The sequence below is a fragment of the Triticum aestivum genome, chromosome 5A (assembly GCF_018294505.1).
Source record: "Triticum aestivum cultivar Chinese Spring chromosome 5A, IWGSC CS RefSeq v2.1, whole genome shotgun sequence".
NCBI classification, from domain to species: domain Eukaryota; kingdom Viridiplantae; phylum Streptophyta; class Magnoliopsida; order Poales; family Poaceae; genus Triticum; species Triticum aestivum.
This window is the reverse complement of record NC_057806.1, coordinates 20,327,745-20,344,680: the sequence shown is the minus strand read 5'-3', so window position 1 is coordinate 20,344,680 and position 16,936 is coordinate 20,327,745. Positions and strand designations below refer to the sequence as shown.

Below are 16,936 nucleotides of genomic sequence, written 5' to 3'. Positions count from 1 at the left end.
TTGAAATCCGGAGTCTTGTTCTGCTTGACAAAGTCATGGGCTAGATTTTGCTTGAATTTCCGGAATGCGTCGGCCATCTTATGAAGAGCGAACTGTTTGACTAGCCTCCTCCTCTCCTTGTTTTCCTCAATCTTGTTACCCTCCTCATCGAATTTGTTGTATTCCGGAGGTAGAACGAAATGTTCCATAAGCTTCTTGAAGCAATCTTTTTTTGTTCTCTTATCGACAAAAGTGAAACCAGCAATTCGTGCCTTCTTTGGCTTATTCCACTCCTGGACGGTGATCGAGACGTTGTCTCTAACAATGGCTCCGCATTGGTTGACAAACTTGGTGGCGTTCTTGCGGGGCTCCAGCGGCCTGCCGGTTGCACTGTCGACAACCTCGATGGTGCATGTTTCTCCTTGTTTCATCGTCTTGGTTGCGCCACGCTTTGACGACGTACTCGATTGTTTCGACGATCCGGCCGAGGGCTAAAATAAGAAAGAGAGTCGCGCGCGTTAGTACACACATATTTATTCAAATCAGTTAGTTTGTATCACCAGAGGCTCAATGTATATATATACCTCGGCGCCGGAGGTGGTTGCTACTTCCATTTGAAGATCGTCGTTTATCGACGTTTGTTCGGCATCATCTTGCTGACGGCGCCCTTCATCTTCACCGTCAAGGTTCAGATAAGAAGAGATATCATCTTCTTCTTGTCCGGTCGGCACATATAGAATATCGCCGTTTATGATGCCGAACATATGTGCTTCACCGTCCGGATCATAGTTGTCCATAATCGGGTCAGCTCTATCGTCCGCCATTATGTCAGTCCTGAAAACATGTAGTAAAAACAAATTAATTAAGTGAAGAAGGGGGGCGGTGGCGGTGGCGGTGGCGAAAGGGCGGTGGCAAAAGGAGGGGGCGAGGAAGGGGTGGGAGAGGGTGTCGCGGTAGAGCGCGAGACGGGGCGGCAGACGACGGCGTCACGGAGAGGGAGGCGAGGACAACACACATGTATAACCCTCGCCGCCCCCTCTCGATCCCTAAAAAAAACACCGCGCGCATCGCCGCCCCCCGCCCCTCTCCGTATATACGTTTTTTTGTTAATTATCAAATTTTACGGTTTTTTTGTTAATTATCAAGTTTTAAGTTATTTTACCGTTTTTGTTAAACTAATTAACTAGTTAAAATTAAAAAGAACAAAAAAAGAAAAAAATTCTCTCTCTCTCCACGATCTCGCTCTCTGTAGAGAGGCGCGCGCGTGCGCGCGCGGCAGCGAGGCCGGCCGGCGGCGTTGAGGGCGGGCGAGAGGCGGCGCGGTGGGCGAGGGAGGCCGCCGGGCGGCGTACGAGGGCGAGAGGGGGCGGCGGGCGCCGTACGTGGGCGAGAGGGGGCGGCGGGCGACGACGGGCGGCGTCGAGGGCGAGGGCGACGGGGGCGGCGTCGAGGGCGAGGGCGACGGCGGCAGGCCTTCGGCGCGGCAGAGAAGACGAGAAATGGAGGCGACGGCGGCAGGCCTTGTATTTATAGCCCCCCCCCTTTAGTCGCGGTTGGGGAGGCGACCCGCGACTAAAGGGTAACCTTTAGTCGCGGTTGGCCAGACCAACCGCGACTAAAGGGGTTTTTGGCGGGCTTTTGCGTTCCCGCGCGCAACGACCTTTAGTCGCGGTTGGGCAGACCAACCGCGACTAAAGGTATTTTTCAAAATACTTTTTCTTTTTCAAAATCTTAAAAATACAAATAATATATCAAAAAATTCAGAAAAATAAAACTAATTCAATTCAATATGTTAAAAACACAAATATTATATCAAAAAATTCAGAAAAATAAAACTAATTCAATTCAAAATTCTAAAAATACAAATAATATATCAAAAAATTAAGAAAAATAAAACTAATTCAATTCAAAATGTTAAAAATACAAATAATATATCAAAAAATTCAGAAAAATAAAACTAATTCAATTCAATATGTTAAAAATACAAATAATATATCAAAAAAGGAGTATGACTAAATCACTCCAAATTTCATGTATCATAAGTGGTATCTCGAATCATTCGAAAATGGACACCAAACACATCACGGGTAATATAATTCACATGATCCATTCAACAAAGTTTGGTACAATAAATTATTACACATCATTTCTTCCCTTGTGTCCCTGCTTGCTTACGATTGTGCCGTATCCATGGAGCATCCTCATCATTTAACTTAATGCTTGGGTCGGTGTTCACTTTGAAGGGCGGAATTTCAGCAAACATATTATAATCTTCTGACATGTCTGTCTTGTCCTCCACTCCCACGATGTTTCTTTTCCCTGAAAGAACAATGTGGCGCTTTGGATCATCGCATGATGTACTGATCGTTTTCTTATCTTTCCGTTTCCTCGGTTTGCTACTCATGTCCTTCACATAGAAAACCTGAGCGACATCTTTCGCTAGGACGAATGGTTCGTCAAGGTAACCAAGATTGTTGAAATCCACCATTGTCATTCCGTATTGCTGGTCCACCTTTACCCCACCTCCTGTTAGCTTGAACCATTTGCACCGGAACAAAGGGACCTTAAAGGAGGGTCCATAGTCAAGTTCCCATATCTCCTCTATGTAACCATAATATGTGACCTTTTGCCCATTCTCGGTTGCTGCATCAAAGCGGACACCACTGTTTTGGTTGGTGCTCTTTTTATCTTGGGCGATCGTGTAAAATGTATTCCCATTTATCTCGTACCCTTGGAAAGTCGTTATAGTCGAAGATGGTGTCTTGGCCAACATGTACAGCTGATCTACAACATCATTGTCATTCATTAAATGTTTTCTCAACCAACTGCCGAAAGTCTCCATGTGGGCCTTCCTAATCCAGGATTCAGGCTTCCCCGGGTTGTCCGAGCGTAAAATATTCTTGTGTTTCTCAAAGTACGGAGCCACCAAGCTGGAATTGGTCAGTACAGTGTGGTGTGCTTCAGTCAGAGAATGGCCGTCCATACATATCGTTGATTTCCTTCCGATCGTGCCTTTTCCACTTAGTCTCCCCTCGTGCCGCGATCGAGGAAGACCAATCGGCTTAAGGTCAGGAACAAAGTCAACACAAAACTCAATTACCTCCTCATTTCCATAGCCCTTGGCGATGCTTCCTTCTGGCCTAGCACGGTTACGAACATATTTCTTTAATACTCCCATGAACCTCTCGAAGGGGAACATATTGTGTAGAAATACAGGACCGAGAATGAAAATCTCTTCGACTAGGTGAACCAAGAGGTGCGTCATAATATTGAAGAAGGATGGCGGGAACACCAACTCGAAACTGACAAGACATTGGATCACATCGTTCTGTAACCGTGGTAGATCTTCTGGATTGATTACCTTCTGAGAGATTGCATTGAGGAATGCACATAGCTTCACAATGGCTACTCGAACATTTTCCGGCAGGAGCCCCCTCAAAGCAATCGGAAGCAATTGCGTCATAATCACGTGGCAGTCGTGAGACTTCAGGTTTTGGAACTTTTTCTCCGCCATGTTTATTATTCCCTTTATATTGGACGAGAATCCAGACGGGACCTTCATACTGCTCAGGCATTCAAAAAAGATGACCTTCTCTTCTTTGGTCAGAGCGTAGCTGGCACGACCTTGAAACCATTCCGGATGCCGGTCATCAGGGTCTTTCAAACGTTGCTGGTCCTGCCGTGCTTCCTTTGTATCATTTGTCTTCCCATACACGCCCAAGAAGCTTAGGAGGTTCACGCAAATATTCTTCGTAACGTGCATCACGTCGATTGCAGAGCGGACTTCTAGGACTTTCCAATATTCTAGCTCCCAGAATATAGATTTCTTCTTCCACATGGCTGCGTGCCCGTCAGCTCCCTTCGGAACTGATTGTCCGCCAGGACCCTTTCCAAAGATGACTTTCAAATCCTTGACCATATCAAATACCTCAGCACCAGTGCGTTCCGCAGGCTTCGGCCGGTGATCTGCCTTGCCGTTGTAATGCTTGCCTTTCTTTCTTACTGGATGAATTTTCGGAAGAAATCGACGATGCCCAAGGTACACGTTCTTCTTACAATTTGGCAAATGTACACTTTCAGTCTCATGTAAGCAGTGCGTGCATGCATTGTATCCCTTATTTGACAGTCCCGAAAGGTTACTAAGAGCAGGCCAATCGTTGATGGTTACGAAAAGCAACGCTCGTAGGTTAAATTCCTCTTTTTTGTGCTCATCCCACACACGGACACCAGGTCTGCCCCACAGCTGTAAAAGTTCATCAACTAATGGCCTTAGGTACACATCGATGTCGTTGCCGGGTTGCTTCGGACCTTGGATGAGCACTGGCATCATAATGAACTTCCGCTTCATGCACAACCAAGGAGGAAGGTTGTAGATGCATAGAGTCACGGGCCAGGTGCTATGGCTGGAGCTCTGCTCGCCAAAAGGATTCATGCCATCTGTACTTAGACCAAATCTTATGTTCCTTGCGTCAGCTGCAAAATCTTTGAACTCTCTGTCGATCTTTCTCCATTGCGTTCCATCTGCGGTGTGTCTCAACTCCCCGTCCGACTTACGGTCCTCTTTGTGCCATCGCAACAACTTGGCATGCTCTTTGTTCCTGAACAGACGTTTCAACCGTGGTATTATAGGAGCATACCACATCACCTTGGCGGGAACCCTCTTCCTGGGTTTCTCGCCCTCAACATCGTCACCAGGGTCATCGCCTCTGATCTTATAACGCAATGCAGTGCATACCGGGCATTCATTCAAATTCTCGTATTCACCGCGGTAGAGGATGCAGTCGTTGATGCATGCATGTATCTTCAGAACCTCTAAACCTAGAGGGCAGACAACCTTCTTTGCTTCGTACGTACTGGCGGGCAACTCGTTATTCTTTGGAAACATATTCTTCAACATTTTCAGCAAGTTTTCAAATGCCGAGTCAGCTACACCTGCCTGTGCCTTCCATTTCAGCAAATCCAGTGTGCAGCCCAGCTTTTTCAGACCATCATCGCATCCGGGGTACAACGACTTTCTGTGATCCTCTAACATGCGATCCAAATTCTCCCTCTCCTTTTCAGTTTCGCAGCGTCTCCGTGCATCAGCAATGGTCCGACCAAGATCATCAACGGTCTCATCACGTGCCTCTTCTTCACCTTCACCTTCCCCTTCACCTTCCCCTTCACCTTCAGCATCCTCCATGAAAGTATCACCGAAATGAGCAAGATAGCTTTCATCGATGAAATCATCCCCTTCTTCATCTTCTTCCATTATAACCCCTCTTTCTCCATGCTTGGTCCAACAATTATAGCTTGGCATGAAACCGTGCCGAAGCAGGTGCAGGTGAACTTCTCTTGAGGAAGAGTAACCCTTCTGATTCTTACAGTCAACACATGGACAGATAACAAAACCCTTCTGCTTGTTCGCATTAGCCACTACGAGGAAATCTTTCAAACCCGTAGTGAACTCGCGGGAGAGTCGGTTACCGTACATCCATTGCCGATTCATCTGCATTATTATAATATAAAATATATAATTAACCATCATGCATTTGTTAAACTAACTAGCTATAAACAATAGAAATTAAACAATGAACAACACACATGCATATTTTATCAATGACACACATGCATGAAAGGTTCAAGTTGCTAACCGCGATCGAGGAGGAAAAAATAACTGAGGAACCTCAAGTGTGGCTCCAACACTTCATATCATGTTTGTTTCACCCTCTTGGGGCATTTCATCAAACACCTTGTGTGCATAAGAGGAACCAAAAGCAAACCTACACCCCCTTGTGAAGCTTGTGAAGAGAAGTGGCACCAAATGGCTAAGTGAGCGTGCTGAACTGGTATATATAGGGGAGGAGCTTTAGTCGCGGTTGGCCTGGCCAACCGTGACTAAAGGCCTTTGGGCACCTTTAGTCGCGGTTGGCCTGGCCAACCGCGACTAAATCCCCTCACGTGCACCAGCTGGCCACCGAGCGCCCTGGGCCCAGGCCTTTGGTCGCGGTTCGTCCGCCGAACCGCGACTAAAGACTTCATTAGTCGCGGTTCCTACAGTTTCGCGACTAATGGGGCTGGACAGAAGCCTCTTTTTCTACCAGTGTTGCATTTCCGGATTTGTTATCAACAGTTATATTTATGTATTTCCTACCATATTGGTTTCGAAATATCTTTTAGGGAAAGGATTTTTACAATCTCTACTGCTGGGAGGAGGGGTTCTGAATAAGATACGGAAGAGCAGAATGAATGTGGAGAGGACAAAATGCATGCAAGAAATTGTTTGTGCACTACGCAACTGTACCCTTACTGGACTAAAATGTATTAATCTGTTTGCTTTTGGGATTCATCAAACTTGACCCATGGTGCTTGTTTGAATATGATTTTGTAGGGAAAAGCTGGGGTGGGGAACACCAGATCGTGCCGATAGGAATGCCCTGCACTAATAAGATTTAGGAATCTGAATTTGTACCTTCTCTCGATTCAGCGCCAATGGATATGTGAGTTTATTCTGAATACAACATCAACATACTAGGTGATTCTGAAATCTTTTCCTTCCATATAAATAGTTTCTTTCTGCATCCTCAAGTTACGTTATCTGAAACTTGTTGCGTTTAAGTTTCGTTCATGTTACTTAACTAGTTCTTAATGTCATCATGTACTATAGCTTTGAAAATTTTATGTGTTCTAAACTTAGTGCTGATTGTGATACTGATTCCTAGTTTAGACCAAATGTCTTCGCTCTCTAATATGAGTATGCCTCCCAGTCCAACTTCATCTGATATACCTCTCCCAGTCAGTAACGAATATAATAGATTGTCTCAACGTTTTTCTCGGTACAGACTTCTATTCCAGTCATTTCTACAGATGTTGATAACCAATTGGATTGTTCTAAAATTTTAGTTTTCTTTCTCACTTATTTTTGCTTACTTTTTTCAGTTGTCAAGAGAATGTAAATTATACTCATATCTGCTCACAGCCGATAGATGATGAACATGAGGGGGAACCAGATCCTAGTGATACTGCTGACTACAACAGATTTTCATAAGAATTCGAAGGGTACATACTTTCGTGTGATTTGTGTCATATGTATCTTTCTTTCGTACCCTGTTTCTATGACGGTTCTTTCTGTTATTTACGCCCTCTGTTAACATTATTTCAGATGGCACATCAGTCTTCATTCTACCGACGTCTCATTTGATTCACTTGATGTTCTGTCCGATGTTCCTCCCTTGGCATTCCTCAGTTTCACTCTATGCCTTCACCACAGTCACCTCAATCAGTGCATACTCATGCTTCAGATGATTCCACTATAGGCAATTAACGCTTGTCATCTTCTATGCCAATAGATGAAAAAATGATGCCGATTCGAGCAAACGTGCACTGGCAACTCATATGTAAATCCCCTACCTTCCTACAAATTTGCTGTCACGACTTTATAAATCTTGGCCTCTATATTTCTAATTTTGAAATTCTTTACCAGGTCACATGACAATTCCGTTCCACATGTTCAGCCAGCAGAGAATTCTCGGTTTTGTGCTCTCCAAAAATCATTACACGCCTATTCAACACGGACAACAGAAACTATTATGTGCCAATCTATCAGAACATGCTTAAATACTATCACCGAGGGATATAACTTCTACAGTTAATACAACTGAGAGATGGGCTTTGGCGTCCGGTATGGAAAGAGTTGGAAGAATTCTAAGAAAATTCATGCAATGCAAGAATTCAGCTGCCTATGTGGAGTATGTGAATCTGGCACCGCAGAACCCGAGGGGACGTGCCTGGGAGGTGGATTATGCGGTGTGAGACAGGGAGGATGGAGTGTGACGGGGAGTGAGGTCAACCCGGCGTATGGAGACCAGGGACCGCTAACCCAAACTCATATAGAGACACACAAATAGATATGGTATAATTGCAGTTGGGCCGGATTTTTTTATAGGACAATTATGCTCTTGGGCTTTAAGATGACCCAACGCTTCAACCGTTGGATCACCCAGATAATACACGCCCATTTGTGTACTATATATAATGCACCGTAAATTTCCCTTTTTAAAATGTAAAATACCATTTGCGAAACTTTTTGTGGAATTCATCCTAAACGGTATAACTTTACATGGTAGGGTTGACAAAATATTTTTCAGTTACTTTATCCATGGCAGTAGCTTCTCTGTACAGTTCCAGCGCTTCCTCCATTGTATTGGCGTTTGATAAATGCCACAATCTTCTCTTGGGGTGAGGATGATCAGCTTCCAGGATCTCTCTCCGTAGAGTATAATCTCCTACGATCTCGGTTGCCTTCCCAATGAATGCAAGGGCATTGAGTGGATGGAAACCAGCAGCACCAAGTAGTAAGGTTCCAATGCGATCTGCCTCTATCTCCTTACTACATACATAAGAGACAATCATGAAGAGATTCTAATTAACATGAGATACTTACATGTGCTTGATATTAAACAAAGTAAGAAATTTCACTCTGCAAAAGAGTTCCCATGGGGGGGGGGGGGGGGGGGGGGGGGCTGGTCGTTACCATACTAGTTAAGGCTGAACTCACGAAGTTCGATGTGGTGAGGGTCGGCTTAATTACTCCGTAATCAGGATGACCACAATTTTCAAAATAAAATGATACTCCATCTATCCACATATATAGGGTCTAATACGGTTTTCAAGGTTGCGTTTGACCATTGACAAGATTAAAAATACATGAAATATACGATATAAAAATTATATCACTAGAAACTCTTATCAAATACGAATCTAACTGTATGATTTGTGTAACACACATGTCATATACTTGGTCAATGCTTAAAAATTTGACCCGAGACAAAAGTAATATACAAAGTAAATAAAAACAGAGAGAGTATTTCACATGAAAACAAGGATTGGCCACAGATCAGTCATTTTACAAACATATCATTATGTATTAAATCATCAATACGAACAATTAATGTGACATCTATCTAGAAGAAAAAAAAAAGTGAAGCGGCTATTATACATACCGATGTAAGAACCTCCGACGTAGGATTGCCGGTAACCACAGCCTGCTCATGATATCCGCCTGGTGCCTTGCAATGAGGTGCCCAACCTAAGCAAAAATGAGCGACAACAACGCTACGTCGTTAGATTGAATCCACTTGCTAGGAAGTAGGAACACCCTAACCCAGCATTGCACTACGTATTAGTACATAGCCTTAAACCCTAGGGTACGTACCTCATGTGCAAGAGCGAAGGCGACCTCACCGTCGGTCTTATACCAATCGAGCAGTCCGGTGAAGACTATAATCTTGCCACCGGGCGCGGACCCTGCAGTGGCGTTACCATGTGTCGCAAGGACCAGCTCCCAGCTGCCGTTGAGGCCATGGAGGTGCCTCGTGTGTGGCTGCGGTGCCCACGGCTTGTTTCCTTTCTGAGTGACGCGGAGCATGGGGGCGTCGCGGCTGTTGTAGACGCCCAGGCCACGGTTGGCGGCGTGGATGATTCTCTCGGCGATGCGACGGACGCGGACGCTGTCCGGATGGCATGGGTCCACTGTCTTATGCCTGTGCTTGGCCATCTCCTCGGCGAAAAGGGACTCGCCGAGGTCGCGCTCCTCCTTGGGAGATAGGACGACCAGGTGGGAGCGGTTGGTGCAGGGCACGACCTCGCGGTCGCATGTGGCCATCATCGCGGCGCTCAAGCCGATCGCCATCGCCGCGGCGACCTTCCGAGGGTCGTCGTACCAACGGTATTGCCGACCAAACTGCCGCGCCATAGTCGACGCTGGGCGACGGAGTAGAGCAGGCGTGACGCGGGAGGCAGAAGAACACCAGTGAAGCAGGCGCTGCGGGGCGGCCGGAGCTCTGCAGCGGCGGAGCATCTGGGAGAGCGCGCACCACAAACGGCTCATGGTCGGTCGATAATACGCTGGTTCTTATGGGAATTTGCAGGCGGTTCTATCGATCGAGTAGGAGGCTCTTCGCCTTTCGTGTTTGAAAGTAGTTTAGTCTGGTCGATCCTAGCTACGTACTTATATTATACTACTATATATAACAGGCTAACGGTGTGGCCTGTCGCGACTCGGAGCCCGGTGGGTGGGTGGCTGGACGAGTCGGACTGCCCGGCGGCCCGGCCGTATCGGAGGCGGGGGCAAAGCTACGCGTCGGCAACCGTCAGATGTATAGCTATCCAGACGTTGTTCTCGTCATCGCAACAATGATAGTGTTGCAGAAATACTTTACCATAAATACTATGTTGCAGAAATCATTTGCAACATAGATGATGTTGTAAATTTTTTTCCTTCATTATTTTTTGCAACATGGGTGCTGTTGCAGGAAAAATTTGCAACACAAACAATGTTGCAGAGAATATTTGAGTTTTTTTCATCTTTATCTTTTGCAACATGACTGTTGTTGCGGAAGAAATTTTTGCAACACACATAATGTTACAGAAGAGAGACACAAGGGACACGCATACCCGCGTCACACATAGAAGACGGCGCATCACTCGCATGCGATCCACCGGCTGAAGGTAAGCATTTTCCAAATAAAAAATACATCTATAGGTCGTATCAAATAGTGGTCGATCGGGGCCTGCGCTAGCTAGCTCAAACCGAAATGTGGCCTAGCTCTTGCTCTATGTTTTCTGACAGAAACGCAGCACTGCTACAAGGGAAGAAAACGGACGAAATTTCCAAAATTTCAAAGGTGAACGAAATATTTGTGGTACGTGCTGGAAAATTTAGCATTTTTTGATTAATCTATTCCACGAGTAGATAATAAATATGACAATCATAGTATGAAACTCATACCGATACCCAAACATGTGAGCATGTATAGTACATAGAACCGAAACATCTATGAACACAATATATACGGCTAGCACATGAACGGGCAAATAGGGGACTGACAAGTCATACCCTCTGGTTGGCTAGGCCAACGCGGTGGCAGTAGTATCCTCAGCGTCGTCCATGGCCTCTTTCTTGGCGGCTTCATCGTCGGCCATGGGGTCAATGCAATGGAAGTAGTCGAAGCACATGAGGACTGAGACGGAGACATATAAGGAGCAGTCGTGCGGAGAGGCTCCCCAAAACCTTATTGCCCTTCTCTCGGGCAAGATCTCAAAGGACGGGGTTCCGAAGGCAGCTGCTCTCCGACGAACCATGCACATGGTGGCCGGGTTGGGATCGCCGGAGGCGGCACGGTGAGAGGAACAGTAGATAACAGTTAGGGTTGCGCGAGGAGGGAACGAGTGTGTGTTTCGGCCGCACTAGCCAACTCTATGAAGAGCACACGGTCTAACGTCTCGGACGGTGACACTTCAATTAGTGACTCATTAATTAATTTGAGATTAATTTACCATTCCCAACCGGCGAAAATAAAGCGCATACATGTGAGCTGGTCTCATTCTCGCAAACTGCGGCGCACGTGCATCGTGACGAGGCGAGGCGGGCATGTGTGGGGAATTTTTCCCATTGAAACCTTTTACTTTTTGATAGTATGTTGGTATATTAGGTCTGCACATGACATGATAATTCCAATTTAGAGTTTTCATATGTCAGTACTAAAACATGATATTAGGTGTGCGCATTGCATGCATATGTTGGTTTTATTCATTTCTGTTTTGGTACATACATTCCTAATGGCTTCATGCCTCCCTGCCAGCTACATCTCTGCTTTCTTAAATTGAAGAGAAGAAAAAAAAACACCCAGGATGCTACAGTCCACTTTTTTTATGTTAATACAAATACAATGGTTACATGCTTGCTTAAATTGAAGAGAAGATAGAAACACTAAGTGTTAGCTAGTTGCTTTTGATTCAGTCTGTGAGTAGTGAAATGATTCTCTTATCAAGTGCTTGTGTGTAAAGCAAAATCAATTTTGCTCTTATCTTCCGTCTCAAGACACTCAAAGTTCAAACAAACTTGTCATCAAGTTAGATGTTTGTTTGCTCATTTTACTTATGCTCTATACATATGTGATTCCTCCCATGCTTCCTGCTACAATTGAGAGAAAAATATTGAGGAAGCAATGAGTGGATCAAATTTGTTTTGGTACTTGCTGAAATGTTAGTGCACAACATTTTGAGGGTCCTTCCTCTCCTTCTCTATTTCTTCTTTTCCTCCCCTTGTGGAATTTCTCATCTTATTTTTTGTTGATTCCCCTGCCCAGAAGAAGGAGCAGAAGGAGCAGAACAAGGGAAGGGAGCTCACTGCCCAGTCCATACCCATCTCACCCAGGTAATTAATAGCTATATATAAATACCATGTCCTCTCTTGCCCTAAAATGATCCTAATTAGTTAGTGATCATGGTCAGAGGGACGTCGCCGGCGGCCTGCCTACCTGTGTGGGAGGAGACGGGGCGAGGGGGGCGCCGAGGGGATGACGAGGAGGAGGGGGTGTGGTTGTGATGCTTGTCGGTGGCATTGGTCTGGTAGAGAAGGCGGCATTAGAGGCATCGGCGGAGGGACGGCGTCGACGGCGTGCCAGCCGAGGTCAGCAACAGAGGATACGAGGAAGGGGTGGAGGAGACGGCGAGGTGGGGGTCGTGGTGGTGGTGGTGCGGTGGAGCTGAGGGAAGCATGAGAGGATCCGATGGCGGATGGAACTGGCGGCGGCCACCGCATCATATCGTCTCTGACGCTGCCAGCTGGCGGGCTGCAGGTTCTCCCGGCAGATTTTCCCCATTTTAGGTGGTTGGATAAGGTGGGCAAGGGCTAGGCTAAGAGGGGATAGTGGGTGTGTCTTTTTGCAAAAGTGCCACTGATTGCTTTGTGTGCGTTAGATATAGATAGAATGGTTGTGAACGAAAGATGACAGGCATATCATCATCACCACCCATGGTTTTTATAGGAGTAGAGATTTACTGTGCATCAATGGGCCGGCGTTGGAAGCACGTGTTGGACCGGCCTTTACTGTGTGCATTCTCACAGTGTGTTCGTGTTTCTTTTTCTTCCGTTTTATGCACATTTTCATTTTTTCGATTTTAAATTTCATTTAATGTTCCTAAATATTCTAAATATATGTATTGCAAAAATGCTTTACATAAATTATGAATAAAATGTTAATAATGCACTTGAAAATGTTAAAACGTGTAGAAAGAAATATTGATTATGTGTACTAAAAATGTTTGTTACATTAAAAAAAGGCCATATGCTTAAAAATATGTACATCACATTTAAGAAAAATGTTTGTACGATTTAGAAGTTCTAAAAATGTTTGCATAATTCGGAAAACTGTTTCATACATTCAAGAAAAATGTAGGTTACATTTCAAAACATGTTCACAAGTTTAAAAATATGTTTGTCACATTTTCAAATATATATATATATATATATATATATATATATATATATATATATATATAATGTTTGCATAATGTTAAAAAAACATGTTTTGTCCATTAAAAATGTACGCAACATTTAAAAGAAAATTAGTGTTTCGATTTTTTATGACATTTTCGAAAATATTTATACAATGTAAAAAAAAGTTCCGGTAGATTAAAAAAATCTTTATATCCATTATAAACATGTACTTGATTCATTTGAAAGATATTCACAAGTTTCCAAACGTAAATCATGGAGTTTAGAATTTTTAATTTCCACTTAAAAATGTACAACGTGTATTTTGGAAAACATGTTACTGTTTATTCCAAAAAACTGTTAAAAAACCGATAAATCATGTATTTGAAAGAAATGTTAATGTGTATTAAAAAAATTTATAGCCCGATCAAACAAAAGAAAACCGAAGAAAACGACAAATGAAAAAACAAAAGAAAATGACAAAAAAGGAAGAAAACCGAAGCACAGCGAGCGACCTACAAAAGACTGCCCCCTAATGGGCCAGCCCGATTCGCTCGCCCGTAGGCGATTCCTGTTAGGAATCGTACGGGCGAGACATAGCCCCTGCGAAGAGTGGCCCGCCTCCGTCTCGATACCGCTCTTCCCTCCTCGCAGTCGATGCCACACCCCTCACTTTTGACGTTCGTCGCCGCACCGCCATCGACGTCCTTGTTCCACTTCATCGCCTCCCTGCTCCTGTCTCCACTCCGTCGGCAAGCTGGGCATTGGTTTTCGAGGTACGAGTTTCTTGGCATTCAGATTAGTTGATCAGACCTCGCGCAACTCCACAATTTTTGGGCGTTCCGGGACAGTACTGTTCATCTAGATCCGCCCCAGGATTGGGGTGTGGCGGCGGTAGATTGGGAGTTGGGTCACAGGAGTTTGGTCAGTTGACTTGTATTTATCCTAGTAGATTGATAAGTTGCCCTAAAATCTCCATAAGTCCGATTTTAACCTATGTGCCCACCAAGTTACTGGTTACTGACTTATTCCGTTGCGTATACTATATACTCCCTCCATCCCAAAATTCTTGTCTTAGAATTTTGGGACGGAGGGAGTATACAAGTTCTTGTTTTCAGTCGTCGGCTTTGTTGTTTTGTAAGTATTATGCAGCAAATAGTCGCTTAAGGAACATGCAAATAGCTCATATGTGTTACATTCTGATAACCATTACCAATCAAGAGGTGGTTTTACAAGTATTTTGTTGTTTGTTTGTGTCCTTCGTCTTTGTGTCGTGCGATGCAAATGGGTTGTTTTGTTAGACTTCTGTGCATCAAAGGACATTGGTGCAGAGACGGAATAAGACTTTTGATATATATAGTTCTGAATGTGTTGGCTACTGAATACTCTTGAGTTGCCACTCTGTTCCTTTAGTTTAACATGGTATCTTTGCTTTTTTGCGGGGATTATCATGGCATATTTCAGTGCTTGATGGCATGTAATTTTCATTTCCTAGTAGAATATCTACTTACTTAGTTGCAACAAAAAAGAGGGTCTGAATCTCTGTATGTGTGATATTTTTGCAAACTGGATCTTTATTTTGGGACATCACTCCACTACTGAACAATAGAGCTTGTTTTCCATGCAGGATATAGCCTTTTCTTCTTGGGTTGGGTGTATCAAGATGTCTGGAAATAATTCCCAGGCCGTGGCAGACCGAATAAAGGCGCAGGCCCTATCAAATGCTAAGGGATTGAGCAGGGCTCAAGCTGAACGTGCAGCGGAAGCTGCTGCCCGCAATGTCAATGCCTATGGGCAGAAGGAAGAGGGGCCAAGCCACTGGCAAGAGAGGAAGGAGGCCAAGAGGAAGATGTATCTGATGAGCACGGAGCAGCCTGTGAGGCTAGGTGTGAGGCGAAATGCCGTACCAACTTCTTCCGCTGGTGGCCAATGTCAGAAGTGCTTCCAGCCCGGGCACTGGACGTATGAGTGCAAGAACGAACGGGTCTACATCTCGCGGCCCTCGAGGACGGAGCAGCTTAAGAACCCCAGGCTGAAGAAGAAAGTGTCGCTGCCGGCTCGCTCTCGGTTCGTGAACCCTGATCTTGAGAAGGAGATGGAGGAGGAAAGGAAGCTGACGGGAGAAAAACAGAAGGAGAAGTCTGAGAGAAGGGAGGTAAAGAGTAAGAGAAAACATCGTGCTTCGGTGTCAGACACTGACTCTGACTCCAAATCATCATCGAGTGGGTCTGAGTATTCTTCTGAAAGCGGTAGTTCAAGCTACAGTCCATTGGACTCGGAGGATAGGAAGCATCGATGCAACGCGAAGCAGAAGAAAAGAAGGCACCGAAGGGACAGCACGTCTTCATCATCCTCCTCGTTATCCAAATCTGAGTCTGAACCTGATTCTGACAATAATGGCAGCAACAAAAGGAAGAGCAAGAAGCGTGGTTACACGCGCCGAGCTTGAAGAGCCAGAGAACTTTGAGGAACCAAGGAGCAAAAACAATGGAGTTCAAAAAGAGAAGAAAATGGAGTAAGGCTACACAACATCTGTCATATTAGAGACAATTTATATCAGTAAGTAAGGAAAGATTTATCATCTACGTAAAATATCTAGGAAAATATTAGAGCTCACTCATATAAATTGTCAGAAAAAATATTTATCAACATGTTCTGCCCATATTATAACTGGCCAGCAACAGCTGCTATCTTAAGCAAAAAGAAAGAAAATGCAGCTATGAAACATAACTGAAGTTCTTTAGCCGAGTGAATTGCAAAAAACCACATTTTAAGTTCACTTTCGGATTTGCCACCAAATTTCTTGGTCGCCCCAAAAATCTACCCGTTGTTTTCTTACTAATTTTCTCAATAAACACTTATGACCGATTTGGGACAAATTAATCCAATTTCTGACATGTTGGGCCCGCTGGTTAGGTCCACATGGCACTAAAAGTCAACATAAACAGAGTTGACCATCAAGTTGGATGTGGGACCCACCCTTTAGAGCTTGCTACCATATTTCTTTATGTGGCATTTCTTCAAACAACTTGCACGTAGAGGGCCGGCGGTTCTTGCCGGCGAACATCAACGGTTCTTGGAGCTGAGCAAGACCGTAGCTTCATCCACGGCCACACCCTACCGTGCCCCTGCTCCCCGCCACAAAAAACAGCACCATGGCCGCCATCAAGCTTCGGCCGCGCAACACCTCGGCCATGGCTAGCACAACACCGGCCAAGCGCGTCACAGAAGTAGGAAGCGAGGGGGACAGTGACACGGTCTTCCTTGGCTGGATAAGGCCGACAGCAGCTTACCGGTGCGGTGGCGAGAGCCGGCCATGGCGGGACCATCTATTGCTGCAGCGTGAGCTACTGCTGAGCTGTGGCCACCTCTGCTCGGCAACTGTTGGGCGAACTGGCACGGTGTGAGGGGGAGGCGCGGGGGAGAGAGAATGAGAAGACAAGAGGGGGCGTGGCTGCCGGCGACGCACCCCGCCGGAGGATTCGGCGGACCGCGGGCGAGGTGGCAGCGCTCGGTTGGGAGGAGGTGGACGAGATTTGTGGACTGGGCCCTGACAGGTGGCCCCTTCTTTTAACTTAACAGTCAACTCCGTTTATGTTGACTTTTAGTGCCACGTGGACCTGATTAGCGGGCCCAACATGTCCAAAATTGGATTAATTTGTCCTAAATTAGTCACAAGTGTTTATTGAGAAAATTAGT

The 16,936-nt window shown here is 45.2% G+C and overlaps 2 protein-coding genes across 2 annotated transcripts; one reads left to right on the top strand and one right to left on the bottom strand.

Moving 5' to 3' along the window:
- Positions 1-8,010: 8,010 nt before the first annotated feature.
- LOC123106383 (mitochondrial metalloendopeptidase OMA1) lies at positions 8,011-9,940 on the bottom strand. The gene is made up of 3 exons (XM_044528569.1): positions 9,173-9,940; positions 8,961-9,046; positions 8,011-8,347 (listed from the first exon to the last, which is right to left on the bottom strand). The coding sequence occupies exons 1-3, from the start codon at positions 9,845-9,847 to the stop codon at positions 8,074-8,076; spliced, it is 1,035 nt and encodes a 344-aa protein (XP_044384504.1). The 5' UTR covers positions 9,848-9,940; the 3' UTR covers positions 8,011-8,073.
- Positions 9,941-13,854: 3,914 nt separating this feature from the next.
- On the top strand, positions 13,855-16,629 carry LOC123106382 (zinc finger CCHC domain-containing protein 10-like). Its single transcript, XM_044528568.1, has 2 exons — positions 13,855-14,013; positions 14,865-16,629. Exon 2 carries the CDS (start codon positions 14,901-14,903, stop codon positions 15,684-15,686), a length of 786 nt encoding a protein of 261 aa, XP_044384503.1. The 5' UTR covers positions 13,855-14,013; positions 14,865-14,900; the 3' UTR covers positions 15,687-16,629.
- Positions 16,630-16,936: the final 307 nt, after the last annotated feature.